The sequence below is a fragment of the Phyllopteryx taeniolatus genome, chromosome 21, assembly GCF_024500385.1.
Source record: "Phyllopteryx taeniolatus isolate TA_2022b chromosome 21, UOR_Ptae_1.2, whole genome shotgun sequence".
Lineage (NCBI taxonomy): Eukaryota > Metazoa > Chordata > Actinopteri > Syngnathiformes > Syngnathidae > Phyllopteryx > Phyllopteryx taeniolatus.
The window spans coordinates 7,620,173-7,647,962 of NC_084522.1; the positions used below are offsets into that span (position 1 = coordinate 7,620,173).

At 41.5% G+C, this 27,790-nt stretch overlaps 1 protein-coding gene across 1 annotated transcript; it reads right to left on the reverse strand.

Annotated features, from left to right (window-relative positions):
- Positions 1-478: 478 nt before the first annotated feature.
- Positions 479-27,274, reverse strand: kcnk9 (potassium channel, subfamily K, member 9). Its single transcript, XM_061760953.1, has 2 exons — positions 25,998-27,274; positions 479-5,255 (listed from the first exon to the last, which is right to left on the reverse strand). The coding sequence occupies exons 1-2, from the start codon at positions 26,578-26,580 to the stop codon at positions 4,366-4,368; spliced, it is 1,473 nt and encodes a 490-aa protein (XP_061616937.1). The 5' UTR covers positions 26,581-27,274; the 3' UTR covers positions 479-4,365.
- Positions 27,275-27,790: the final 516 nt, after the last annotated feature.

The window sequence follows — 27,790 nt, forward strand, 5'->3', positions numbered from 1 at the left end:
AGCTCTGAAACTTGTTTACAACTAAAAAAATAAAATAAAATAACATTTTATTGACAGCTTGTAAGTTGTGACACTCATAAGTCAAGGCACTACCTTACATTGCAAGTGTGCCAGTTGATTTCTGACTTCCATCTGATTTCCATCCACTTTGTATCGCGCTTGTCCTCGTAAGGATCAGGAGTCAGCTGGAGTCTTTCCCAGCAGACTGTGGCCGAGAAGGTGCGTACACCCTGGAAAAATGCAAATTCCACAAGATGGCCAGAGGTGAGATTTGAACCGAGAACCTCGAGACTGTGAGGTAGATGTGCGAACAACTCATCCACTGTGCCGCTTAGTGAAAAGTCAATTATTAAAATTAAAGCCACACAAGTCTCCAGTGTAGCATCCAAAGACAGAAGAAGACAGAAGGCTTTCAGAAGCTCAACATTTGTTTGTTTTATTATTAAAGTGTGCTATGGCTGCTGTGCCACGCCACCCAGTGAGTCACACGCACCAAATCATGCACACACCCCTTAAAAGAACAAACAAAAAAAAGTGCTAAGGGAAAGGTAAACATTCAAATAAACTACATAGAAGGTTCGTTTACCCTCGGCCTTCTCTTCCGCCGCTGTTGACTTGGCGCATGAGCGTGTAACCGCATACAAGACTCCTGTTATAGGAATACGGCATACATGATTTGTTCAATCACAGAGAGGACGTAACACAAACAGCAGTAATGGGAGACATCGGAGTAGAGATGTGGGGTTGCTAACAGCGGAATGGACAACGCCGCCACATGCCAACCAACGCAGTTTATCTCAGTTTTGCGATGTTTGGGGTAGAAACGCAACAAGCTTTATGCCAGCGGTGGTGCGTGTACGCGTCTGCGCGGCATCTGTCGAGGGGCATAAGTGTAACACGTGGCACGGCAGCAGAAGAATCAGAGTCATCTGTGCGCATGTGGTAGATGGGGAGTCGGCCAGGGAGAGTTTGGAAAAATCATCTGACATTCAGGTCACGATCAACGAATTAGTTGTTCAATCCAATTTGGCTGACGAAACTTCCCACAAAGTTTGGAGTTCTTATTTTTGGATCCAGTGACGTTTGGATATAAATCACAAAGGAGTATTCGTGTCAAATTGAAAATAAAAACAAAATAAAATAAAAAAGATAAAATCACCATCCAAAATCTTTTAAAATATTCAGAAAATGGCATATTTTCATGACAAACACATTAAATTCCATCGCAATGTTATGAGAATGAAGTCGTAATGTTACAAAGAGGAAGTTTTAACTTTAGCTGAAGAAGTCATACCGGTAACCTTCGGAAAGTTGTATTGGTATGAGAGAGAGAAGTCATAACGCTACAAAGATGAATTTGCAACTTTAGGAGAAAATGGCCTTTCATAGAATAAAGGTGGAATTTGGAACTTACATAATGGCAATAAAGTCGCATTGTTAATGAGAATAAATTGTTATGAAAATAATAACAAAATGTTATTAGAATAAAGTCTTAAGATCTGACAAGAATAAAGTTGTAATCCCACGAGAAAGAAGTAGAAATGATACAAAATTGAAGTAACTTGGAGAGAAAATGCCAAAACTTTCATCGAATAAAGTTGCATTTTAATTTTTATTGGAAAATTAAAACATTGTATGATGATAGCATGTGAAATAAGCATACGAACAGTAACTTTTGAGCTTTGCGGTGAGTCTACAGAAGGTCAGCGTGAATGTTAACATGTCTATTTTCTTTAGGAAATCATAATTATAAATCTGTCTTGGTTGATGTAAAATGTTGCTGCAATCAGTTATATGTAAATATGCCCACTTGTGCAGAAAGCAGTTTCTTCAAGGCACGTATATACACAAATGTGTAAAAAATACACATGCCTCTTTATGTGTTGTTGTATTTATTCCAAAGCTTGATACAAACATATAAGCCGGTCGTGTTCCCATAACGAAACAAAGTTTTTCTCACACACCAATGCCTTGCCTGTTTACATTTGTCATGACTCGATCAAGATTTTCTTCCAAAGTAAGAGCGGGTGTGGTGGTGTTCTCCCATTGAGGAGACAAGGCAAGATGGACAGGGGTTTGAACTAATAAATATAGTTTTTCATTGGATATAACTTAATAAAGAAAGGGGAGAAGAGCTCCTAGTCTTGTGATCTTATGAAATGTTAGAATTGGTATACAAACAATATACAGTTGAAATGCTTTCACCATGCGTTCATAGACCAGCTGTGAGAGAGAGAAAAGGCAGATTGGGCTTTAAAACAGGCCAGAATGGTCTCAAATATCTACAAAGGAGACCCGGCCTGGCGAGATGATGCACCTCAGTAGTCTTTCTTGGAAAACTTCTTGGAATATTTTATGGAGAACAGAGGTATGTACATTGTGTGTCATTTTAGGAAGGAGCACAGCAAAACAAAAACAAGGCGATTGGTTCAAACCTGAGAGGAAACATTGGCGAGTTTGACCAAGGGGAACATTAGAATGCATTGAAGTAAAGCAGGTCTCTTGAAAACACAAAATGCAAAATGGACATGTTATGAACCATCAAACGTATGGCCTGTTAAACATTTAATCCAAATAGACGTAACCCCTTGTAATAGAAACTCAAAGGATCATGCTGATGTTTATGCGATATATAATTTTGTTTATAAATATAATTTTTTTTTGCAATGTATTACTCTTAAAATTTATTATTTTCTTTCAAATCATTTAGGGAGGAATATAACACTCCCTTCAGTCCTCTCTTAAGTGGGTAAAATACATGCTCTTTAAGGTTTAAGTCTGGAGATGGACTTGAATACAAAAGTTGCCAAGGATTTCACCACAGTGTCTTTCAGACACTGGATTTGTTTTTGCCCACTAAAAGTAAACTTTTTCGTGGGTAAAATACATCCTCTATAGGGTTTAAGTGTAGGGATGACTTAGCTGCAAATGTTTGCTCTATACTGTTGATTTCTTTTATCGTGATGTGAATCTTAAAGGTTTTCAGTCTACAGCAAAAACAAAAACTGGCTCCACAGTTTCAATACTTTGGAAGGGTGCTGATTTAAATTAGGATTGTTCAGCGCTATAGAATTTGGGGACAATGATTAGTAGTGAAAGGAGGAGAAATTTAAAAAATCTAATATTTAATGATTTTAGAATTGAAATGCATTTTTTTTATGATACTTTTCCTTGCTCATACCACAACCTCTTTCAGTTTATTTTAAAAGGTAGCTCCCTTCAGTATCCTTTTTAGCGGGAAAAATGCATCCTCTACAGGGTTTAAATTCAGAGATTGATTTGGACACTCAAGACTGACAAATGCCAGTGGATCACAGGTTTGATTGTCATTTTCTAAGATGTGTATCAGATGCAGATGCAAGCTTTTGCTTTCTTATCTCATACGCATCTTTTAATCAATTGTCAAATATTTTCAGTCTCCAATCTTGCACCAAAAATAAAGGAATTGGCCTCACTATTCTGATATTTTGAAGGGGAGTGTATGACGAGGTATTATTTGGTACTGCTCTAAATTCAGATCATTCATTATTAGGTGAATTTGGAAAATGTTTGAAAGCCAATGTTAAAAGAAGCTGCAGGGTCGCAGAGAATCCATACGGAGGAAGATCAAATGCCAATATCTCATCATTCGGACCGCCGTCTAGTCATCTGTCTTTTGACCTGTGTGTCGCTTCATAGAAATGATGGCTTTCCACTTTATTCAAATCCTGACACATCTTTTGCCTGCACTCGCTATGTCTGCCACTTTTGCAGAGGAGTTATCCCTGCAGGATCATTTCATATTGATGCGTTCAATAACGAATCCCAGGGAACAGAGCGAGAGGCACAAAAGCCGTCAATAAAAGTGTTTGTGTTCGTGAGCGCATTTAGAGCTCGCCCGGCCAGATACCATCTTTAATGCTCCACAAAAGGAGAAAATAAGGAGAACGATATTAGGAACAGCAGCATGATCCTTTGGATTCCAAACAAAGCTGGTTGACGACAGACAAAGGAATGTCATAAAAAATACAGGGTACCGATTATTAAATGCACATGCTAATATTAGCGACAATGTTTGTGTGTGATGGCTTATAGAGAAATCCTCCTCTGCGTCTCCGCGGCGGGTTCTTCAAGTTAAGGTGACACGAGCGTCCTCCCTTATGAAAAATAACAGTGTGCCTCATTTGGTAGGAAACCAACGTTTATAGATTAGAGTTTTGTAGATTCCATCTAGGTCTAAAAGGTGTGTGGTAATCCCTTGAAAAAAATAGACATCCATGCTTCATGCTTTGCATCCCATGAGTGTGTTCTCCATCAGGAGCAAACACAAAACAAAAAAAAGAACAAAAAGGGAAAGTGCTTGGAATGAGGTTCGGCAAGGGCGGACTAGATGGACTTTCTCCTCCTCATGAGCTGGAGCTTGTCCGTGAAGCTGTGGAGGCCCGGCGACACCGAGCTGATGGGCGACGGGTAGAAGCTGTTCTTCAGCGTGCTGGGCGAGATCTCCTCGATCTTGTAGGAGATGGAGTGATAGTAGTGACCCGGGTTCAGATGTGAGCCCAGCGAGTTCTGGTGGGAGAAGGCACACCCCAGTCTGCCCATCAGCCCCCCGGAGGTGGCCAGGTCGTGCGAGTGGTAGTGCATGCAGGAGCAAACAGAGTGCAAGTCGCTCATCTCGTCGCGGCGGCTCTCGCGGCCCCCCCTCCCCCGCCCTCGCTGCAGCGACTCGTCCTGGATGTGGATGATCATGCTGTTGCGGGTCCCCGCCAGCGACGCCCTCTCCTCGGCGTCCCGCCGCTCGTCCTCGCTGTTCATAGTCAGGAAGCGCAGCACCACCAGGTTGAGGAAAGCCCCGATGACCGTGAGGCCCACCAGGATGTACATGAAGCTGAAGGCCACATAGAGGGGCTTCTTCTGCAGGGCCCTGTTCTTCTGCAGGGCCACAAAGTCCCCGAAGCCTATGGTGGTCAACGTGATGAAGCAGTAGTAGTACGACTGAAAGAAGCTCCAGTCCTCGTAGTGCGAGAAGGCAGCGGCGCCAATGCACAGCGTGCCGATGCACGAGAAGAAGCCCACGGTCACCATGTTCTCCATGGAGACGTCGGTGATGCTCATACCGCAGCACTTCTTGATGCGCTTCAGCAAGTACTTGACAAACGTGTTCATTCGCTCACCGAGACTCTGGAACATCACCAGAGTCAATGGGATGCCCAGGACGGCGTAGAACATGCAGAAGGCCTTCCCCGCGTCGGTTCCTGGCGCCGCGTGCCCGTAGCCTGGCAGGAAGCAGAAATAAGTGCATTAGTTGGAAGTTTTTGTTTACAGTGCAGACTGCCAAGAAAGTAGAGGTGGAACTGGCACACGCCACAGCGGTGGGGGGGGGGGGGGGTTATCCAATTAGTTCGCGAAGAGGTAGATGAGTTTGGAAGAGGGAGAGCTAATGCAGAGCCAGTGACGCTTTTAGCTAATGAAACTTAAGCTGCTGACTCACAACATTATAGAGCTCGCAAATATCAGCCGAGGTTACACTTTTAAACGCTCTATTATGAGGAATGTGTCGCAAACAGCTGTCGGGCAGGCGGGGTTGCGCCACGGAGCTGGTCACTGCTATTATGAGAATCATATAGGATGCAAAAAAAAAAAGTGGAGCCAAGCGACGCCCCCTTCACTTGGAGTTTACATCACTTCACTGCTTTCAATGCAAATTTAGTCGCGCGAGAAAAAAACAGAAACAGTCTCAAGCTACATACTATTTTCTGTATGCAGTAGCCAGAATGAATCATTTATTAACCTGTTCCCATTCATATGTGCAACTGTATGTGTAGTATTTTTATTATTACATATTTTTTATTTTATTCTTGATTTTTAAAAATAAATTATGTACATGTTTGTGATTTTTTTATTATACTGTACGTATATATGACACTTTTTTGTTTTTCGGTTTTTGTTTTGTTTTTGGCAACATCAAAAAGTAGCGCCATTGGCAGGAGTATTAGAGCCATGCAGGAAAAAAATAAAAAAGAAAGAATATTGTTGGATTCTAACAAGATAATTAAGTTATATTTTGGGGTCTGAATATGTTTGAATATTATGACACAGTAGTATTTTTCAGAGTAAAAACTAATTATTATTTTTTAAAAGTTGCAATATGAGATTTAAGTTGTATTTATTTGACGAAAAAGGAATAACATTGGAATTTATGTTGTATTTTTTATTTTATTTTTTTAAACAATGCGAGAAAAAAATTAAGAGAATAAGGTCAGTTTTTTTTTGTTTTTTTAGAAAAAGTCATGAGGGTGAAATGTTTTAATTTTATGAGGAAAGTATTCTTAGACAGATTTTTCGAGGAAGTATTTGTGCTAATATGATAATAAAGTGGGTTTTTTAATCATACAAAGTCAATATTAGAATTGTAATGTTGCATTTTTTAGGGGGAAATCTTTCTTTATATGAGAATAAAGAAAAACGTCGAGATTAAAGGCATGCTTTTTTGAGAAAATATTATTACGAGGAAAAGAAAATCAGAAAAAAGTCTTGATGAGATTGAAGTTGTTTTACAAAAAAAAGGGTCTCATATTATGAGAATAAAGACATCTTAAAACATTACATTATTCTTGTAAGAATAAGACTTAAGAAATTCTGATTCACTTTTTTTTAAAGTTTGATTGAATACCTGTTGAATACCTTTTTTTGCATGTTTTGAATTTGCATTTAATGACCCACTTTGAATTCTATCCGTTGCTGACTGATGACAATTCACGAATGTACACAAAATAGCCCTGGAAAGTACAGGATTGCTTGAAAGCGCTTGTGTTTTAAACTGTTTGTGCTCATGAATGATGAGCACAAATGCGTGCATGCATGCGCTGTTGTCTTTGAAACGGTCGTCGTTTTTGTTGTTCCGTGCACAGGTGCTTTTGTACTCTGTGTGCACAGGTGAATCGTGTGTTTGTTTGTGGAGAGAACGGATAAAACACACATACGCACACAAACAAAGAGTGGTTTGCAGTGAAAAGAGAAAAGTCAGTCAGTGAGTAAAGACATACAATGATGACATCATCTGTGGTCGCTCACAAATGTTAACAAACATTGACGTAAACATTTATTGGAGAAAGCGAAGGAAAGAAGTGCATGCGCCACAGGCACAGTCCGCACACAAATGTTTGAACTGCGGCATCCGCAAGTAAAAACTAATGCTTTTACTGTCTTTATTGGTGTTAGTTTTTTTTTATTATTGTTATTATTGTTACATTTATTTTGTTATTCCTTATTGGTAATTCTTGATGCTCAAGGTATTTTGACTAAAGTGCATCATATTGTTAGTAGGACAACAAAAAACTGTTTTAAATTATGAGGGGGATGCATAATATGCAAACAAAATTTAATTACAACATTTTATAACTCTTCTTTTGTGCCTTGGTGCTTCTGTTTTGGTTAGCAACATAGGTCAAATGTTAATTATTTGTTAATTATTATATTTCCGTTCAGTTATCAGTTAATTATTTGATATCCTATAATCGACTGACAAAGTGCATAATGCAATGTTAGTTGTCCACGGGTGAGAAACAGAGCACCTGCCATGTTCCACACTCGTAAGACCGCATGCATACTGCTCTGCTCTAGTACTGCATGAGTCAACATTTGTTTGGCTGCTCTGCACTTCACTCATTTGGAGCGTCGGCCCACACTTACACCAGTGTGTGTGCGTGCGTGCGTGCGTGCGTGTGTGTGTGTGTGTGTGTGTGTGTGCGCGCGCACGCGATGACCACAGCAGCGCTGGACTTTTGAGTCATTGATGCTCAAATTGAACTGACACAGCATGAAAGGGCAAATTCCATTATGATGTCGCTCCATTAGAATGCCATACATTTTTCAATTATCTCATCATGCAAATCACAACGGCCTAATGAATACATCAAGACGGAAAGGGAGATTTGACAGCAGTAAGAAGACAAATGAGAATACTTGTCCGGCTCTTTAACAATCCCACAGTTTATAGTTAGAAGATTTCTGCATATTATACACTTAACTAATAATGACTACAGTAATACAACATTTTCATTCACTTCTGTAATAGCTACATTAAAAAGTGAAAATGTTCTGAATAAATCTGCTCTCTATTGTACATCTACATATGTCCACAGATGCTAAGCTAGCGTTAGCATGTTAGCATATTTCCTGTGGTTACCGCAGAGTAATTTTTTGATAGCCTATTATGATGTTTGTTAGTTGGTTAGCTAGTTAGAAGAACACAATTTGAGTGATAGTACTAATTAAAGTGCAGAAAGAGGAATTTTATTTTGTTTTTGAGTCTCTAAGGTGTTTCTGAACCTAAACACTGTTTCCAGAATGGCACCACCGTCAGATAACGTTTTACGTCATCCTCCGTGAACGAGGAAGCGGTCTGCTACCAACAGCAAACCAACGCAATGCAGCCCGATTTTCTTCTTTCACTTTTGTTAACAGTTCCACTCGACTCTGCTCCACTGAGAGTCATTCTTGTTAAATCTGCTGTTGTTCCAAATGAACAGTTGGCTGGTATAAAATAAATAAATACATAGATAAATAGAATGAAAGTCAACTAAATTAAGTATAGCAGACACATGAGTCCTCAGGCTGAAAGGTTGATTAAGATTAAAATTCCTGGCTGATTTTGAACTTATTCACGGGGTGTTTCCTGACCCACCAAGGAGTAATGTGCAAACACTTCAATTAGGCCAAACAGTTACTGAGTTATGTCGGTGAAAATCAGATGTGAGCGAGCCAATATATCATTTAATCAAAACAGTCTCACTCCGGAATAATCAAGATCCCCAAAGTGAAATGATGGTTTTTGCCCACGAGAACCGTGAAACTTGACTGCTTATTAAGAATCTGGAGGACTCCACGCTACAAAACAGCTACATATGGACCAATATGCTTGCCGTCTGACTTCGTATATACATCAGGCTGGGAAAACAATACACTTTGGCATCCCAGCTTTAAGGGGGGCTTTTCAGTCTGGCTGTTGGAGATCACCTCTTTTAAAAAGCATCAGCTCAACCAGTTCACACAGAAGTGTGCAAAAGGGAAGAAAGAAAAAAAATGCCGCAAACCTAGCCTGGGAGCTTTGTTAAGTTTGCTTTAATGGGGATGCTTTTGATTTTATGGAGATAATTGGGCTCCGGCAGGTCATAGTAGCATGGCATTTGATGGCTGAAAGGAGTGGCGCGGACCTATTGATGCAGAGGAGTTTTAAATCTCAGTCACCAAAGCTTAGAAAAAGCGAGTAAAGGGCAGATCAGTTCTGCATTAGGGCACGTGGAAACTGGCTTATTTTTCTAAATCAGTTTTTCTCAGCATGTTACAAAATCTGTGGCTAAATGAGTCACTATGCTGGTGCTATGTATGGGAGACAACGAAAGCGAAGAGGAAGATTATGCTGTAAAAGTCACAAGGGTGCATGGTATGCTGCTATCTGCTAGGAATTAAAAAGACCTTTTGCATAGCCAGTTTGACTCAAAATGTCCCAAAATATGAGGCAAGAGAGATGTTTTGTCCAAGGGTCCAGTTTGGAAGCCAGCTACAAAGACAACAATTTTATGATACAATTGAGGGAATGCACAATACACATACATATACACAATACAATTGTGTATGGTATGCTGCTCGCTATTCGGAATTTAAAAGTCTGGACACGATAGGAATAGGGATAGGGGTTTAAATCCAAAGGTGTCAGCAAACACAAAAGGTCTAATAGAAAGATTGTAGTACTGGGATAGTCATGAAAGTGCATGATATGCTCATTTATGCTGGGAATTAGAATGTTTACACAAAATGGTGGTATTGAATTTGCTGAAAATTCTGTCAACAGAGCCAACAAAAGCATAAATAGAAGATTTTAGGTATAGTCATGACAGTGCATGGTGCGCTGCGGGAAAATTTATCTACAAAGACACCGAAAGCATAAGAAGGAAATGTTTTTTAGCATTAAACGCTGCAAGGAAGCCTGCATAGAATGTTGTGAATAAATTTAATGCAAAATCTGCCAATAGAGAAAACAAACGATGGGATAGTCATGATAGTGCAGGGTATGCTGCTGGGAATGGCCCAAAATGCACCAAAATCTGAGGACATTGCTGCCAAGTGTATACATTATTTTACATCAATGATAACACTAGAATCATGATGTTTTTAGCATTACAAAACGCTTTCTGATGTGATGATATGCTTCAAAACAAATTTTGTGAAAAAAAAGTTAAATAAATCATGTTAAATTAAGTTTTTATTAGTTTCGTTGTTAACTCATTTGCCTCATGTATTATTTATAAAGTATTGAAGGGCCTCATTAGTGCCCAAACCCAGTCCCGCTATTAACGCTACAAGTGTTCGAGCACTTGCTTAAACCAGCGCCTTTTACTCGTTTGATCCGCAGGTTAATCTGCCTCCAACCTTCTCAGGTTGCCCAGAGGTGTTCATTGCTGCGGGCTCTGGCATTTTAATGAAGGTCAGGAGGAGCGCAGAGGCGAGAAGACGTCAGGCGAGTTAAGGGGCTGCAGGAGGGCTGCCGAGGTTAACCCGGAGCCCATCAACTGTCAGGGAATTTGCCCAGACTTCTTTTTTTTTTTTGTGTGTGTTTGACTTGACTGGATAACATCAAATGTATGGGCTCTAGGCAGCTCAGAACACACATAAATAACACATAAATTCTTTTCTTAGTGCAAGCTGTACAGAAGGAAATAAAATATAACATTTGATAAAATAAAATTGGCGGCACGGTGGACGACTGGTTAGTGCGTCAGCCTCACAGTTCTGAGGTGCGGGGTTCAATCCCCGGCCCCGCCTGTGTGGAGTTTGCATGTTCTCCCCGTGCCTGCGTGGGTTTTCTCCGGGCACTCCGGTTTCCTCCCACATCCCAAAAACATGCATGCATTGGAGACTCTAAATTGCCCGTAGGTGTGAATGTGAGTGCGAATGGTTGTTTGTTTGTATGTGCCCTGCGATTGGCTGGCAACCAGTTCAGGGTGTACCCCGCCTCCTGCCCGATGATAGCTGGGATAGGCTCCAGCACGCCCGCAACCCTAGTGAGGAGAAGCGGCTCAGAAAATGGATGGATAAAATAAAATTCCTGTAATACCACTTGCACACATATTGTCACCACTCTGGCAAAATTATAAATTCCTAATTTTTTATTCCTTTTTTTTGTATATATCAAGGGCACCCAAATACAAATCTTAACATTTATTAAGTTTTGTCAGTTCACATGCAGTAATACTATGATATTCCAAACATGCACTTTTCATTCCAAACAACAACACGAATACATACTAAAATATGTCATTTCCATTTTGAAATAAATTAAATATTTAATAAAACAGACCTATATCATGAATCCAAAACAAATATGTCACGGTCATCTTTATAAAAGTAGACAAAGAACCACAAGAAAGAAGGAAACATGTATTGGAGAATTCTTAAAGTATGCTCTTATTCTGAAAGACAAACTGTGGAAGTAGTGAAAGTAGCTGACTTATTGATTGAAACATGGTAACTTTCACTAATTAATATTTCATAAAACAAAGCTATCATCCAACAAATAATAAACAATGCTAAGTTGGCACTCAAAGTATACTTGTGTGTCACTCCTCACTTTGTCATTGACGCACACTGCCATGTGGGCTGGACCATTCAAATAACAAATACACAAAAAAATGAACACAAAAGTAATAAATGCTTAAGGCACCTAAATAACAGAGATGAACATAATTTTAATTAATGAGCTTTGGGCCTTTTCTACAGCCTGTCTGTGTATCGTTGGCATGGAGAAAAGTCCCAGTCTACAGGTGGTGAACCATCCAAAACGTAAAGGGACAGGGAAAAAAAGTCTCAATTTGGCAGGCGCCAGCCTTGTACACCACGAGCCTCACATACACAATAAATGGACACTGCGCTTACAGCCCTACTACTACTCTTGAGAATGGCTGTAACATTCCGGGGGCCACAAATACTTATTAATGAACTTTTTAGACACCTGATATCTCCTGTACACTTGCCAGCCACAACATTAGCTAAGAAAATGTTCTCTTTTCAAAGATAACTGCCTTCAGTTTTGATTGACATTATCCTTGGACAATATTTTTATCATTGTGCTTGTTGTGTTGTCTGTACTAGACAACATTATACTGAGAGCTGCAAGAAAGTGACAAAATATTAGCAACAACTCTGTATGATGCTGTACACATCTCAACCATCATAAATCTCAGGTATGAGACTCAAACACGTAAGGGAAAGAATGTTAATACCAAAGCACACTGCCTGCATTAAGATTTCAGATTTCATGTTGTCCAGGCAAGTTAGACGAGGCTTCTGTTGTTATTGTAAAAGGAAGCGTTGGGTCGCATGCACCGGAAATTAGCGGCTGAATCAACGGGAATGAATTCAGTTCGTGCTATGCCTCCATCTTTGTTGGGCTCTTTGGGAGAATCGGAACGCACGTACAGCAGGGGTGCCCTAAGTCCATTTGTTGTTGTCGTCGTCGTCGTCGTACTAAGTCGTTCTTCTCATTTTTGACACTGGCTTTGGTTAAGAATGTGGCGACAAGCTGCTGTTAATTGCAGCTTTCTTGTCCATAGCAGGGGCGTATCTAGTGAGATCCAGGGCCACTGGCCACCCCAAAAATCCTACGTTTTATCTTGTCAACAGAAAGGGAGATAGATCCGTTTTTTAGACTACCACTTGTAAAAATGACGAGACCATTAAGCATCATGAAGGACTTTAATGCGCACTACTTCAATTTTAGTGAGCTCAGAATTAATTAAGCAAAACATCCATCCATTTTCTATCCCCTCATTAGGGTTGTGGGTGAGCTGGAGCCTATCCCGGCTGGCTTTGAGCGAGAGGCGGGGTACACGCTGGACCGGTTCCCAGCAAATCGCAGCGGACGTCCAGACCAACAACTATTCACATTCACAGCTACGGACAACTTAACTTCTTCAGCCAGAGTACACAGAGAATATCTGCACGAGCACAGGGGAGGAGGGCCGAGATTCAAACCCCAAACCTCAGAACTGTTAGGCAGACGTGCTGGTGTGTGAACCACTGCACAAATATAAATGATTGAAGGATTGAGCAGAGAAAAAAAAGGCCCACAGCTATAAACACGAGAAGGCAACAGATGCACGTGGCGACACGCGGCCCGCGTACGGAGCGCGACGCCAAACAATGCGAGGAGCTGTCAAGACGATGCGCACATCCTCGCTGGCATTTGCCGCGTGACAGCGACAGCTTGTCACTTTCTAAAATGTGACTCGGTGTCTTCACAGAAGGCTGCCGGTGACCCCCCTCACCCGCGTATTTCGAAAGGTCCCTCACCCTGAAGCCAAGCTGCAACTGTACACCCATATAGTACACCCATCTGGGCTTCGATCTCTGACAAATCAGGTTAAACTAAACTAAAAATGTGTGTTCATAAATTAAAGAAAGACATACAGTGTACAAGCTTGTGACACACTATTTTACCATGAGTGTGCAGTTACGTTTTGAGTGAGCTTTGTACATCTTCGACAAGCCGCCGAATTACACTTCAATTAGTGAGTGGATCTCTCAGTGAACTTTGACCTCACAAAATCGCTCGAGTTGCAACAAAAAAATTGCGTTTGAGGACTAGTTATCACTTTTAAAGTACAGTGGTGCCTTGACTTACAAGCCGAAGAGTTTTCAAACCGTTGATTGCCGCTCCCAGTTGAAGTTTACTGTCAAACTAAACATAAACCCAAGCAAATTAAATGTTGCGTATTTAAAACAACCACATAGATTTGCCTTAGGAAAGTCCACTCGCCTCATGCTAACACAATGCAAAACGCTAACGAATAGCATCAATGTCGCTGCGTTATACCTCTTCAAGCAACGGATACTGAAACACTATTGGTGCAGCCACACATGTAGACAGACAGTGTAACAATACTCAAACACACATTAATCTGCTTCGAACAAAACTATTACTGCAGCTTAGTGAGTGAATTGTGAAACTTTTTTCTTTGTGTGCGCCCCTCGGTGGCCAAGGTGCGCACACCAGAATGAGCACAATATAGGGCTGGAACAGATTAAATGCATTTATATTCATTTCACTGGGGCAAACTGATTTGAGATACGAATGTTTTGCGCGAGGAGGGTGGTCCGGGAACTAATTTAAACCGTCAAGTCAAGGCACCACTGTGCTAATAAACAATAAGGCAACTTATCAACTCAGCTCAACATTGTTGTTTTTTTCTCCTCCCTAGCAACACTGTCGACCAGAGATAAAACACCACAGAAATAAGAGGGGGGGTTATGAAGAAATGACTCATGCAAACTTCAAGGCAAACTATAATTTCATCTTTATATTTGACAGCAATTTTCTCCCTTTCAAATGCAGGCGCTTTGAAACTTTTGCCGTCCTAGTGATGTCAGCTCGTGAGGGAGTGACTGCAGCCTCCCCGGTTGTACACAAACAGCCTCATATGAATGACAACAACCTGCTTGTACCAGGATACTATTCAAGAAAACTCTTGGTAATGTTAGTTTAGTTTTCATACAAAAAAATATATATATTTCTTTAATTATCAGAAAGAAAGAAATAATTAAAAACAATTGAAGGTTTGGTTTTAGGGCTTTTTTTTCTCCATTCCAAAAAACAACAAAACAGTTATTTACTTTTAGCATATAAATGAAAACATAATATGGAAATGCAACTGATTTTGTTATGATAATTGTCTTGAGTTTTTTCTGTACAAAGATATTTTCCTTAATAATGTAGATGAAAACCAACTACAAAATAATTTCTGACAAATTTAAATAAATGAATTCAAATTTTGTATTGGTAATTTTATTTTCAATGGACAATAACAATATGTTGAATGATACTTTGTTTCAACTGAAAGACCAAGAAAAACTCGCATGGCTTGTGTTCGTCTGTCTGTCATTTAGCACTGGATCCACTTCACAGTCAAACAAATGAACTCATTTAATGACATTTAGCCAAGAGGACGCCGAAGCGCCAGACTATTTGCACAGATGCAAATGGGAATACAGGCTATTTCCTGCAGCTCAAACCTTTACGTGGCTGTGCCCGGAAAGAGACAAGGGGGATGCCAATGAATGGTAAATAATTTAAAAGTCATTAATGTCTGCTGTGTCGAGCAAAAGCCACAGAAATGTTTGCCTCTCACGTAAGATGAAACTGAGTTTTAATGCTACCAATAAGGTCTTTTAGGCTCATTATAATAGACATAGCCATATTAACCTTAAATAAAACGTATATAAACTCTAGACAAAATAGAAAAAAAATACAGAGTAAATAATCTAGCTATGAATGATGGTCATATTCCTGATTCATGCTACAAATGCATTTGTAGCATGAACTGCACAATTTAAAGTAGCCTTTTATTGTGGGCAGCCCAAGGCATGCCTGTGCAATAAATGCTCTGGCTTGCGTGAGGCAAACGGTCGTCATACTTTAGGTTGGACAAAAACGTCAGGGGAGCATCATGTAACATCTCGGCTCAACTCAGGTTTAATAACTTAATCTGAGACTCTTGAAAACGTTACATTAAGGTCAGGTAAGCAAACTCTTGCCTTCAAAGATGTCAAATCACACCAGTGCAGCTAGGTCGCCTGCGTCCCAGGTCTCTTCGCCCGCACTATTGGCTCCATCACCTAATGAAGCTCGTCGGCCTGTGTCAGAAATTACGGCCAAGCGAGTGCTGCTTAGCAACAGGCACTTGACCGTTCACTCTCTGAAATCACTTCCTCAGAGAAAGTGACACCACTTGGCCTTTTGTGGCCTTGCTCCCTCAGTGTCGTCACACTGGGAACAGCTTTCACCTCAATTACATGTCAAACTTGACAATACTTTTTTTTCAAAATGTAATTCTCCAAACCTAAAAATTATACCCATTCACATACCTGAATTTTTTTTTTTTAAATATGCATACCAGACCAGTAGCTGGCGATGTCACAGAGCAATGGGCAAATGTAATAACTAAATACAATTGAAATGAACACATTCCTGAAAAAAAAGGTATGTCCACGTTCAACAGGCACCCATCCTGCTCCCTTTCACCGCTGCTCGGGTACCATCGGGAATGCTCGGTTCTACGCAATCTTGCACCACACCAGATGATTACGAGCTTTGTCTGGCTAGCTAGCCCGGCTGAACACGGTGCAGAGTAATTCCTCAAAGTCACTAATCATCGCCTCCATGGCGGCAAATGAGCTACACTTCTGACAAGTATCCCGAAAAGAGGACGAATACTAATTAACAGGAGAAAACGGAGAAGCCATGCTAACCACTAAGCTATAGTGCAAACATTACTAGTGAGAGATTCTACTAGTGAGTCATTCTACTAGGTCAACCTAGTTGTTCTACGAGTGCACTGAATTCTCTTACTCGTGAAGACAAAGAGCATACTACAACATGGACCATAAGCTGGATATCAAGGGTATAAATAAATGTTTAAATGGGGGTGGACTCTGCCTTTCGCGCAATCAGCAGCGAGCCTAAACCGGATAAGTGGGACAACAAAATGGATGGGAGGACTGGGGGGAAAGTCGGAATTTTAGGAGAAACAAAAATTGTAGTTTACAAAAAGTCTTAACGCTAGAAGACAAATTTGCATTTCCAGAATGAAGTCACAATTTTACAAGAATAATACATGAATCGTTTTTTCAATGAATCGGTAACTTTATCTAACAGACTTTTTCCTAAAAAATTCAAATTCATTCTTATGTAATTCTCATAGCTTTATTAAAACTGACCAAATACTCATGTTTCAGAGAAGATGAATAATGACACAAACAAAACAAAAACAAAAACCAAAAAACGCACACAATACTCATCTCACAGGTTTACAACCTGTGTGGGTCAGCGCTCGTGCCAGCTACTGTGTATTTGCTTACCACCCTGCAGGGGTGCCGCATTTAGCATCAGAGACGTTACTCGTGCTTTATTCTAAAAGAAATAAATACATTGCAATCCTGAGCGAGCGGACCACACACTGTTCACGAGCCGCCAACGCCGATTTTCATGCTGCTGTTGTGCGCCGATAACTGAGGAGTTGCACACGCAAACACACACACACACACACACACACACTCCCACAGAATCAAGTGGTTGTGAGAAGACCGTGTGGGAGCGCATTACAGCGCAAAGGCTTTCACAGGGAAAATAATTGTCAGCGTCCAGCAGGAGAGAATTAGCTGCAGGTGGTCACGGTGGAGTCACGCGGGTCACATAATTCTACAGTATATCATATACATTGGACGAGGACCGTGTGGCCTGACCTGAGATTCGAACCTGAAACCTGACTGTGAAGCAGACACACTATTGTTGCATCATAGTTACACAAATTTAGAGTGGCCCGAGGAGGATTTAAATGACCCGTTTAGGAAAAAAGTTTCCCCATGCCCTGGCTTTAAACAACAATTGACTGTCCACAAAATTATTCTAGCCCACCATCCATTTTCTATAGCAATTGTTGTTTGCAAGTCCATCACATGGCACATATAGAGACAGACGACCAATCACAAGTCAGCTGAGGGAACCACTATTATATCTTTACAGACATCCATCCATCCATTTTCCGAGCCGCTTCTCCTCACTAGGGTCGCGGGCGTGCTGGAGCCTATCCCAGCTGTCATCGGGCAGGAAGCGGGGTACACCCTGAACTGGTTGCCAGCCAATCGCAGGGCACATCGAAACAAACAACCATTCGCACTCACAGTCATGCCTACGGGCAATTTAGAGTCTCCAATTAATGCATGTTTTTGGGATGTGGGAGGAAACCGGAGTGCCCGGAGAAAACCCACGCAGGCACGGGGAGAACATGCAAACTCCACACAGGCGGGGCCGGGGATTGAACCCGGGTCCTCAGAACTGTGAGGCTGACGCTCTAACCAGTCGGCCACCGTGCCGCCCTTTACAGACATAATAATTCCAATTTTCATTGTCAGAAACATACTGTATGTTTGTTATTGTAGTACTACACTGAGTCATACTGAGAGCTAATTCTACCTCTATAAACTGCAATCACAATATGTAAATAAATAAACTGTTAATATGTCTAGGACTGGATCTCAGTCTGCGCAAGTGGACCAAATGGTGTAAAAAGTGAGTGTATACTTAGGCAATGTTGAATTTTCCAAATGTATTATTAGTAGAGCTGTACCTCATGTAGTTTTTATGGATATGAATTATCCAATAAAACAGCATTTCATGGTCGACTGAGGATTGAGCTCTTCTACTACATAATGACAGGTACAATAAGGACGTTAGCTGTGATGGAAATGTTCCTTCTCTTTACTGAAATATTTTATTTTCGTACAATAAACCAGTTGTGCTACCATTTGACTGAGAGCGACTCTAAAAAGGTAAAATATCTCAAATCAAGGCAAAATACCCTTGTTCTTTCTCTGCCAAGATATTTCTTCTTACCAGGCAGGTTTTGTGTAATTTCCTTAAAAAACTAAAAAGGGTATTCTAACTTGTTAATGAGATTTTATTACAGGTTATGAGTCAGTTTATCTCAAATTAAGAAATACTGTATAATTAAATACACCTTCATTCTATAGGTGTAGGTAGCATAACTACACAGTTTTTTTAAGATGGCTCTATTTACATGTCAAGTCAGATTTTCCTGCTCTAATGGAAGATCATTTCACTTAAAATATGTTATAATTACTAATTTCATCATACCCCACCCCCCTGTTTTTATGCCCTGTTTTTGCAGAGCGCAGGAACCATAGAATAATACAACAATGCAAAACAATACAGTCCAATGAACCATCTTTAGCCTGTTTTTCTTTCTGTCAGTTTGTGCAAGCTGCTTTTCACTCCTCACTGTTGACGAATGGTTGTGCTCGGCCCAGGGCAAAGTGATGTGTATTAGGGACAGATATCAAGCCAGTTCCAATTAAATACCACAGGGCCACATCTCCTGCGTTAGCACATTTTTTATGTTTTCATGGCTTTAGTTATACCGTAGTTGATAACAGCTCGACAAGGCACTTTGTCCTCTGTTCACTTTCTACTGTGAGCTCCAAGCCAAATGAAATAAAGTTAGCGGCTAGCGCGTATCCCAGACACGTCATTGAGTTCACCTGGGCCCTCCGGAGAGATACAGCTGTATCAACAATTGCGTGATAAAGATAAGACGTGCACCATCAAGGCCAAACAGTAGTACCCCGATAGAAGGAGATTCCTCCCACCGCTGAGTTTAGCTAGGAAACGAACGCTCAGTCAAGATGCATACCAAGGCCTGACGAATTCAACACAACAAGTTTTTGGACTTTCTTACAGTGGGGCGCATTCATAAATAATTCACAAACCTCCAAAAAGTAGCCCAAAGAGAGGTCTGTGGACAGCAGGACGCCCGCGAGGCTAGCTCGCCCTAAACAGATAATTGCTCCCTGGGGGTCTTGAAAAATGACTGGGCTACGTCACATCTGGATACTTTGTCCAACATTCTGTGCTGAACAAGAACATTGGCTCATCTAAAGGAAGGACTTTTTAACAGTTATAAACGGGGTCTTCAGTTTACGACGGTCACGACATACAATTGAGGTTACGGCGGCGTAAGAAATACATTGCCACGTGGCACAAAAAATAGCACGCTCATTTATCGTCTTACTGTTTTTCATTTGATACTTTTACATTCATGGCTAAAAAGTGTTTGTCATCAACTATTTACTGTACTTAGGATTTACGACTACTGCGTCAGTGTAGGTTAGAGCAATGTTTCCCAATCATGAAGAACCAAGGTACACTGTAGGATTTTAACTTGGAAAAAATCTCATGGTACACCACCTAACCAAAATGTAACAAAAAGAATATGACATATTGATCTCATCTAAAAAAAAAAAAATAAATAAGCCCCTTTTATAGTTGACTAATGAACACAAAGCTATTATTCTGTTGTATGAATGGCAACAAGTGGATACAAAAGTTAACTGTACCTTCTGCCATCTAGTGGGAGAGCATTTAACTATTGTGCCTGTCATTAAAGGTCACTGGCATAGATAGACAAAGACACATTATTTGTAGTAAATTTTTTTTCAAGTGAAATTTGGTAATTTCTTGCCACACACCTGATTATATATAAGGCTTAGAAGTGTTTTGCATACAAATACGTACTGTAATTGCAAATTTACAACTATGCTAGGATAGGTTACAGCTGTAGGAAGGGATCCCTGTTGTAAATCGAGGAAGAACTCTACCTGTATATATAATCTAAATAATAATGTAGTTTAAAAAAAAAAAAAAAACAGAACAAAATGACTTTTATTTGCTAAACTCATCCATCATCATGAATCGGTTAATGATTGTATTTGCTTGCCGTCGCTGCATATTTGTGCTCTAAACCCTCCTAAAGCAGAGACAGTTGCTCACGTAGCGTGACGGGCTGCTTATTGAAAAATGTCGTGCCGGCGCACTTTGCTGCCAGTAGATTATTTTCACTTTGCCGAGGCCGCCCGCCGTGAGCTTGATGGAGGCCTTGGCGCGGATCGATGGGAATGTTTTCCCGCGGTGCCGGCGATCGCTGTGGGATTCGGACGCCGTGGAGACAGCAGTTTTAGACCGCCGCTGAGCCCCCTCGGAGCGTAACAGTCCGTCCCTCGTCTATTAGAAAAAAGTGAGCAGCTGTCAAGTGAATTCTTCTCATCATAACGTCTTACATGGGTGACACATTGAGGTTAATGAAATGCAATGCCTCACTATGTAGGTAGTCCAAGCAACTATTAGGCTTTATAGGTATGTATTCTGCTTAATTTTAACAGGTAATTGGCAAAAGGAATCCTTATAGACGACTTCAAAAAGAGGTACCGGGATACTTCCTAGTGGCAGAGAAGTGATTGGCTCCTGCTGACCTGAACCAAAATGATGACAAAAACTTGTATCTGAGGTTGTGCCGCCAGAAAAAAATCTTGGAGGTGAGGATGTCATAAATAATTGTGAAGAGAAGGTCATGTGACTACATGGTGGCAGAGAAGCCACTTCTGAAGGCACAAACTAAAACCAAACCTCCATAATCAGGTTTGTGGAAGGCATTTTCTCACAGGTATGTGGAAAACGTTTGGTTGGGTTGTCTTTGAGAAATTCAGCAAAACACAATAGATAGCCTGCTAGTAGAAAAAGAGGTTGAAATGTAAATTCGGGCGCATTCCATCTGTCTCTGAAGTAATGTACCTCAGTTCAGTAACTTTTTGACTGACACTACACACACATTCCAACTACAGCTGTAGAGAAGAAGGCTACAATCATCATTCAAGCCATTAACCCTGTTTTCTCAATTGATATCGTCACGGTCTTGTTGCTGTATAAAATAATGAGCCCTTGTGCTTAAAATTTGGTTTTGGGCCGGCTGTGGCAAAAGTAACAAAAAATAATTTTACTCAAGTCACACAAAAAAATGGAGTTGTCTGCTTTTGTGTTTGAACTCATCATATGGTTGTTCAGCGAATACTGTCTTGAAAAACAAAAAATGCACAGTGGATGTATACCAGATATATACGCCGGTGTTGATATTTCCGGACATTTAGCCTAGACGACATCAGTCTCCTGGCAACGTGTTGCGCGTCGCCTGTGCAGCCGCGGCCGCTCTTGTACTGAGAGACTTTGGTGCAGCTGTCGAGGTTAAGTGTCACATTCTGTGCAATTACTCCTTGAAATCAACAGAGTCAAGGTGCAGGTCAGTAGGGATGGAAAAGGGAGGGAGGCAAGCGTTGTGGCTTCAACAAGACAGTTACTTTTCCAGATTTCTTTCCAGAGTTGTGATGATAACAGGGAAGCAGGAAAGGGCCTAAAATCTGAGGAACATCTTATCTACCTCCATCTGCAGATTACATGTTCTTTTTTATCTTCTTGGTTTGATATTCAGCCAAACAACTAATGTTGTTACCTCCTCAACTACTATTACAACTAGATTTGAAACCAGCAGGGTGTAAAAAATATATGTATATATTATACAGCATGTCTGAAAATGTAATGTTAATGCACTAAAAATATAATGGCTAATTTGCGTAGTATGTAGGTATGTTTATTCATGAACTACACGAAAACACGTATTAATATTACTTACAGCAGCTGTTATGATGATGCACTTTACAACTAGTCGCGCTGTCGTCCGCTGCATATCAAATGAGACATAATTGCAACCGTTAATGGAATTACGACAATAGTGCTACACAATTCGATGCAGGAAATGGACTTAAATGGCCCTGAGAACCCTTTAAAGCGCGTCAACAAAACAATATTTGCAGGATATTGTTCTGTTAGCTTAATTGCATCTTCCAACGTACTAATTTCATCTTTGGATCGCTTTTGAATAAAAGGACAGACTTTTGTCAATTTACACGATTTTTAAAAATGATTAAAAATAATTCATTTGGTATCGCAAAACCAGCCCAGTTCTGGGGGACACTAGACCAGGTGGAGGCTTGGGGTGATCTAGTGTCCCCCAGAACTGGACTGGTCTTGTGATACGAAATTGATTATTATTTTTTTGAAAGACAAAAAATCTGAGATAATAGTCGTGTTGAGCTCTTTTTAAAGGGTAAAGATTAAAATCAGCCTTTTTTCTCATGGTCCTTATTTTGGATAGGTAAAAAATACAATGGTTATCAATAGCGACTGACGAAATCTTTATATTGTGATACATTTTTTAGCAATATCGCCCAGCCCCGGCTGGAACCGCACTCTTAGTGAAGATGGAGGGAGTTAAGAACAGTTCCATGATCTCGTCCAAACACTCACATGGAAGTTCAACTCACTTCACACTATGTGACTGTATTGTGTTCTTCTGTCTAATGTAGTGTATGTAGCATGTACAGTGGACTTGACTCTAGCAACCCAAAACATCAGCTATCTTAATCGATATCTTATTTTGTTTCATAGAGAGCTGTGTGATAACAGCCGATATAATTAGTTTCTACAAACAGCGCCGTTGACACAGTCCAAATGACTCCCTTATCTTCACCGCGGCTACTTTTCCACTCCTTCAATTTCACCGATCCTGGGCACTGGACGCAACCGGGTCTCATTATTTCTGTGAGAAAATAATCCTCGCAGTTGAGGGTTGATAAGGTGGGGGGGGGGGGGGGGGAGTCTCAATGCCGTTTGCTGAATGTGAGTGAGAGGCAGCACTCGGCCTCAGTCCACTTCAGACGACTTACTGACGAGCTTGGGTCGGCGTGTCAGTCAGACTCTCTCGCGACTCCTGCGCAATACAATGACTTCCAACAGCAAACATACTGCCAGTACGAAAGCTCTTAATAGCCCTGTCTAATAGTAAAGTTGTGCTTTGCCGCCATCCTGTGGCATGCATAGGCTATTATAAACTTCCACCAAGGCCAAACAATCCTAACAGTAATCAGTTAGCCACCTGTTGTATGAAATGAAGGAAAATAGTCATTAGAAAAGATGAAATTTGGCATGTAACTCGAAAAGATGATTTTCACATAACACGTTTGTTTAGTAACTTCATTACATAACTAGTAATCTAACGTTATTGCATTCCCCATAATGTAAAAATCTGCGTCATATACTGTTTGCGTCGATTTTGACTTCAGTTTGAGTGACCAAATATGGCTCCTCCCCCTTGAGTGGGGGACACACAAACAAATAATTGTGCCAAATTTGAGCATTACTACCCCCTAGTGACCATTTTTGAATAGCTCTAAAATATTATCCTGAGCGATTATCTACATTTTCAAACTTTTTGACCCAGCTCTTGTATTGGGTCTCCTTACAGTACATTGTGTAGGAGTACTTCATGTTAGTGTATGTTTGGAACATAATGTACATGCTACTCCAAGACAACATGAATCTGACGGCTGTTTCTTCTCATGCACATAATATGCATGAGAAGAATGCATGCATGTACCTGTATGCAAGTACTCTTTCTATGGGAGGGGTAGTAGTAGTAGTAGTACTAGTTAGTCTGTCAGGTCAGCCTCCGTTATGTTCAACTTTCATCTGAACAGGTGTACGTCTGGAAAGACATTTGAGCATTTATTCAATAACCAGCTTTAAGTGTGTACTACTAGTATGCGCTTTGTCCTCACTAGTAGGGCAATTCAGCACACAAGTAGAATGACTACGCCACAGTAGTTGAGCGACTGTCTTACCAGTAACATTTTTTCCACTACTGTAAGACATTTTTTGCATACCAGTAGGACAACTACAGTACATGTACAGTACTAGTTAGGCAAAATAGTTGATATGTGCGCACTAGTACTAGTGAAACGCTAGATGTTAACTAGTGGAATTTTAATTATGTAACTTCAGTGAACTAGCAGAATATTTTTTTCCCAGTGAGCACAACTTCAGCATACTAGGAGTACAACCACGTTACAAGTGAGGAAAAACTACTAATGAGCATTTGGGTGTGAGGAGTTGGGCTGACACATGCCTACGAGTTGGGCCTCATAGTGTGACTTTTGCGGCACACTAGTAGGTCAAAACTGGTACTAGTCGTGGAAAAAAATATTGTTGGTACGACAGTCATTCTACTAGAGAGCTGAATTGTCTTACTAGTCAGGAAAACGTGCATAGTAGTACCTGGACCTTAAGCTGGATATCAAGTAAATGACTCAAACTACTTTCCATATGTACACTTACTTTCCCATCGACTGTCTGGCACGAAGAAAAACACACCACCGCGCAAAACGAGGGCACCCTCGGGAGACCTGTTAAAGACTTTCGGGAAAGCGTCCACAGAATGCAGCACTTGATAGGAACATGAATATTACAGTGGCTCCGGTAGCCGCAGCCTGGAAACAAACGCGAGCACGGAGTCGTCGGCCACGGCTGCGGCCCCCCTCTTAAGGGTTGCCTGGCAAAAAGTGGACGACAGGCCCCGCGGTGCATTAGCCTCTCAAGCTCTCACCTTGAATAACAGCATGTGACTCCCCATAATGGAGCGGCCTTGTGACCGCTGAACAAGGGGTGGGGGGAGTTGAGGCCACAGAATTTAAGCAACAAGTCTGACAAAGAGGGTCCAACAACACATTTGTGGCTGAGACGCATCGACGTGTAAACGTGCGGCAGCTCGAAATAAATCATGACGCAAATGCACGCCGCCAATTAGCGTCAAACGGATGTGATTTATGTTCCCTGTAAGCGGGAAATCATGAACAATAATCGCGAGCTATAAAAACACAACACGAGACGGGAAGAGGAGGAGTAAAAATACGTTCTTTTTTTTTTATCTTCCAGAGCTGTCACAGTTCATCCTTAATTTCCCTGATTGTCGTTCTCTTCCTAAGAGGGGCCATAAACGGGGCGGGGGTGCATCATATCTGATGATGGTGATGGCTTATCATAAAGCGTCCCGTCATTTAAAAAAAAAAGAAAAAGGGAGATCTTCAAAATCAAAGATGGACTTGAGAGCCAATCATGAAGACATTTACAGAAAAGGACAAACGCTTGAGTTTCTTTGCATCTCGCTGAGGAATTGTTGACATATTTAGCACAACAGTTTGTACCGCACAACACTAGGAGGGGGTTCCTAATATTGTGCCCCTCTTATGTGGCTCAATACCCAAATATTAGAAACACCTCAGAAGGAAGCAGTGCACTCAGTCAAAACTCGCAGTGGATGGTGAAGGTGTACCTAATGACGTGACCACGGGGGAAGGAAAACGCACGTGTGGCAGTGACGTCACTGCCTAATTATTAAGCGCGATCCTCCTCGTCGCCCACCCCCAACACAATCATCCGCACAACTTGCAAAACAATCTCCATACAAATCTCATTTCAATGCGAATTGCGCGTGCAATCTACAGCTCTACATTGCATCTTGGTGCCACAAAAGTTGAGTTAAATGCACCAAATGCAGCGCACGTTACATAACGGCAACTAGTGACATTTCACCTGAGCGCGTACAAATCGATGTGAAGTATATGAGCGTGCGTAAAAAAAACAAACAAACAAAAAAACTTTGAGATGATATTGATTGAGGCCGAAAAGGCTGCGTGAGGCGTGGACGGGGGTCGTGGTCACTTACCTATGGTGGTGATGACCGTGATGGCAAAGTAAAAGGAACCGGCGAATTTCCACTGCACCCCGGCTCTGTGGGGCTCGGCCTCCATGATGATGGTCTCCAGCTTGCGGTAGTCGTCCTCGCTGATGTTGTACTTCCCCTGGAGGCGCCTCTCCTCGGCTTCTAGCTGCTCCTTCTCCCTCATCTCGAAGTCGGACTCCAGGGCGTCGAAGACGGCGGCCCCCACCAGCAGGTAGGTGAACGTGCAAACGATCAGGGATAAGGTCCGCACGTTTTGCCGCTTCATGGCCACGAGGAGCCGGCGAGTGAGGGGCTCATGTCCCCTCGTGTTCCCCGGGATGGTGCGACGAGAAGGGAAGAAGCCGAGTGCACTGCGCCTGGAGGCGGCGGCGGACGCGCTCCGATGACGGTGGCCGAGGTGGGCGCCTGCGGGGCGGCTGGGGCTGCGGTACGAGAAGCCCGGATCGTGCTCCTGGTTGGCGGAGAGACACAAAAGACTGCTGGAGCGCCTGGACCAGGAGCCCTGCAGCCGCGAGACCCTGCGCAAGACCCGTCCGAACCAAGTCCTCCCGGTGCGCAGTGCCATCAACGAGCTGCTGTCAGTACCGCCTGCTGGGTTCCGCCGATGTGGACATCTTAATATTCACTCGCAGAGCCTGTGGAAGCTCCTGCGGCGGCGTGGCATCCTTCTTAAGTTTCAACACCAACCTGTTAGCTGCAACATCCTCCACCATGCACACTTTTCTATTTTCTTTTTTTTTTTCTTTTACGCACGCATTCCACACGCAGGAAAAGACAGCAGCACAACAATCGATCAAATAGTTTGGGTTTTTTTTTAACCTAAAAATCTCCGAACGAGCATCCTGACAAAATGTGCTGAGTGGCCAAATGAAGACGTGAAGTGAGTGCCACAAATATTCCACGCGCGCCGAATGACAACAGGTTCCATGGCAAGGGAAAGGAGCTTCCACGCGCGTTCGTTTGTGCGTGTGACGTTTTAGTCAAGACAACTAATATGCGTGAAGGGACAGCAGCTGCGTGACAACCGTGGCACTCTGACAGTGGGTGGGGGTGGGTTGGCCACTTCCACGCGAGATTCTCCCTCCCTCCGCCAACTCAATTAGACAAAGAATACATAAAAAGGAGTGAGTGATCGTGCAAAGGGAAAAAGAGCGTCATGTGAGTTCACAATCTTTTTTTCCACGCGTTCTAGAGAGAAAATCAGTGGGCGTCGCAACTCCCGCATCACTTTTTTTCTAAAAAGTTACACAAATGCAACAAATGACTGCATATCTCCCCCACTCCCCCCACCCTCATTTCACAAAGCGCGCGAACCCTCCCACTCCCACGAGTGACCACTACGATCCGCGATAGTGGATGGCTCTGTCCGAGGTGCTGAACATCCTGGTGGCAAACGTTGCAGCTACTGCCTCTAACTTTGCATCACACACACACACACACACACACACACACACACACACACACACACACATATATATATATATATATATATATATTAATATATATATATATATATTAATATATATTAATATATACATATATATATATATATATATATATATATATATATTTCTAACCAGTTCTAAAATATTTGTTTTTGTTAGTGAATGTTTTGAAAATGTGCCCTGACATCACATGAGTGCTTCCTTCTATGTACTACAGAAGAATTTGGTAGGATCTTAGAATGGAAAAAAAGTCAAGAAAAGCCTACTTGAACATCTGAACTTTATTTGGGGTTAACCCATGGCACTTTAAATGACAGCAAAATAAAGTAA

Bases quoted from the DNA above. Each gene is read 5' to 3' on its own strand.
- kcnk9 (XM_061760953.1), bottom strand. From the start codon at position 26,580: ATGGCACTGCGCACCGGGAGGACTTGGTTCGGACGGGTCTTGCGCAGG. The intron at 5,256-25,997 runs GTAAGTGACCAC...GCTTCCTGCCAG, and splicing joins CACGGTCATCACCACCATAG to GCTACGGGCACGCGGCGCCA.